The following is a 2,346-nucleotide window of genomic DNA, read 5'->3' on the forward strand; positions in this document are numbered from 1 at the left end:
CCTCCCACAGCAACTCAACGCCGTCATCGCTGCCTCCATGTCCCTCAAGGCCTCCAGCAAACTGCGCCACATCCTGGAGGTGAGGAGCTGCTGCCGTGGGGCTGGGACGGGCTCAAGGTGCTGCCAGGCTGCCGTGGCACTGTGCCCCTGAGCTGTGTCCCTGTGTCCCTGCAGATCGTCCTGGCCTTTGGGAACTACATGAACAGCAGCAAGCGAGGAGCAGCCTACGGCTTCCGACTGCCGAGCCTCGACGCCGTAGGGTGCTTGGGGCACTCTGCCAGGGACAGAGGGACACAGGGACCAGGTGTAGAGATGGAGGGACACAGGAACCTGCCGTGGGACTCGGAGGGATGAAGAGAGACCATCTGTAGGGCTGGAGAGGCAAGAGGAGGGCTTAAAGGAACGGAAATCCACAGGAACTGTCCGTGGGATTGGAAGGTGGGAGAACAGGTCTGGAGATGTGAAGGGATTCAAGGAGCAGCTGTGGGGAGGGAGGTAGATGGGAACAGCCCTGGGGATGGAGGATGAAGATCCAACCACAGGGATGCTCTGGGCAGAGTTGGGGTGGTGGATGCAGGTCAGGGCTGACGCTCTCCCTTAGCTCCTGGAGATGAAGTCGACCGACCGCAAGCAAACACTGCTGCACTACCTGGTGAGGGTGATCACGGAGAAGTACCCGGAGCTCGTTGGCTTCCACACCGAGCTGCACTTCCTCGACAAGGCAGGCACAGGTAGTGCCCGTGGGCCTGGGCTGGGGTCAGAGGGGCCCAGTGCAGGGCCCTGAGCCAGCACCTCCTGCAGTGTCCCTGGACGGAGTGCTGCAGGACGTGCGGAGCCTCCAGCAGGGCATGGAGCTGACCCGCAGGGAGTTCCTGCGGCAGGACGACAGCCCCGTGCTCAAGGACTTCCTCAAGGTCAACTCGGACGTGATGGAGAAGCTGCAGGCTGACAGCAAAACTGCCAAGGTGGGTGCAGGATTGGCCCTCCTGTTCCTATGTGGGTACACTCTGGGGTGGCCTCTGCTCACACCTGTGCCCCGTGGAGAGGCTCCTGGCTGGGAGGTGGCTGCAGTGGGACAGCCAGGAGGGACAGAGCAGGGTGGTGAGGTGGGAGAGGCTGGGAGGAGGTGGTGGGTGCTCAGCCCCAGCCCCTGGACCATAGTGTCTCTCCCGCAGGAGGCATACGAGTCAGCTGTGGAGTATTTTGGGGAGAACCCCAAGACCAGTCCCCCCACCACCTTCTTCCCCATGTTCATGCGCTTCATCAGAGCCTACAAGGTAGGAGGGTTGGGGAGTGTCCTGGTTCTGGGGGTTGGGAGGGATTTTTGGGGTGGGAGGTCTGTCTGGGAGGTCCTGAGGCTTGGGGACACCCTTGGGAGTGATTGGAGGTATTTGAACTGGGTTGGGGTGAACTGGGGGCTGAGAGGGAGGAAAGAGGGGACCACAGTCCTGGAGCAGGACCCCCTGGCTCAGCACACCCTTCCTGCCCCTCTCCCAAGAAAGCAGAGCAGGACATTGAGCTGTGGAAGAAGCAAGAGGCAGCGTCCAAAGAGGCAGAATCCAACTCCCCCAGCAGCGAGCAGCAGCCTGAGGTGAGATGCCCCCGTGTCTGTGTCCTGGTGTGGTCCCAGCTCCAGCCCTGAGTGGGCTGCGTGGTGAGGAAGGGCTAAACAGGTCGTGGGGAGGCAGAGCTGTGGGAGGTGAGGATGAGGGCACCCATCTCTCTGCAGTGCTGCTCACCCACGCTGTCTCCTCCTCAGCTGCCTGTGCAGAAGGCCAAGCGGCAGCAGATGGACATGATTGCTGAGCTGAAGAAGAAGCAGATGGTGAAGGAGCCACTCATCTACGAAGGCAAAGACGGGGCCATTGAGGATATAATTTCAGGTGAGAGAGGATTTCAGGTGAGCAGCAAGGCATCCCCCTCACCTCAGACCCTCAGTGCTGGGGTGGAGGGGCTGTCACAGGAGCTGGAGGGTCACCGAGCCCCATTGCGGGAACCAAACCCACCTGCAGCACCTTCTGTCCTGCTCTGTCTCATAGCTCTTCTTCCTCTTCCTCTTCTTCCTCCTCTCTCCTCCTGCTCCTCGCTGTGTCTGGTTGCTCTGCTCAGCTCTGAGAACTGTCCCTTTCACGGCCCGGACGGGCAAGCGCTCGTCCCGGCTCTTCTGCGACGTGAGCTACAATGAGGAGAGTCCTCTGTAGGTAACGTGGGGCCGCAGGCTCAGCGAGGGGCTCGGCTGGGGCAGGGCAGGGCTGCCAGGCTTTCCCTCCCCAGGGATTCCTCCAGCTGAGTGGTCAGACCCAACCCCAACCCCGGCGGCTGCAGCCCCGGGACAGTGCTGGGCAC

At 61.7% G+C, this 2,346-nt stretch overlaps 1 protein-coding gene across 1 annotated transcript; it reads left to right on the top strand.

Annotated features, from left to right (window-relative positions):
* Positions 1-10: 10 nt before the first annotated feature.
* LOC103801306 (formin-like protein 1) lies at positions 11-2,197 on the top strand (the record flags this gene model as incomplete). The annotated part of the gene is made up of 8 exons (XM_009073713.1): positions 11-79; positions 175-255; positions 602-731; positions 802-965; positions 1,176-1,277; positions 1,499-1,591; positions 1,760-1,883; positions 2,110-2,197. Coding segments are annotated over 8 exons (851 nt in total), but the record flags the coding sequence as incomplete, so codon positions are not given.
* Positions 2,198-2,346: the final 149 nt, after the last annotated feature.

Source organism: Acanthisitta chloris, unplaced genomic scaffold (genome assembly GCF_000695815.1).
Source record: "Acanthisitta chloris isolate BGI_N310 unplaced genomic scaffold, ASM69581v1 scaffold40424, whole genome shotgun sequence".
NCBI lineage: Eukaryota > Metazoa > Chordata > Aves > Passeriformes > Acanthisittidae > Acanthisitta > Acanthisitta chloris.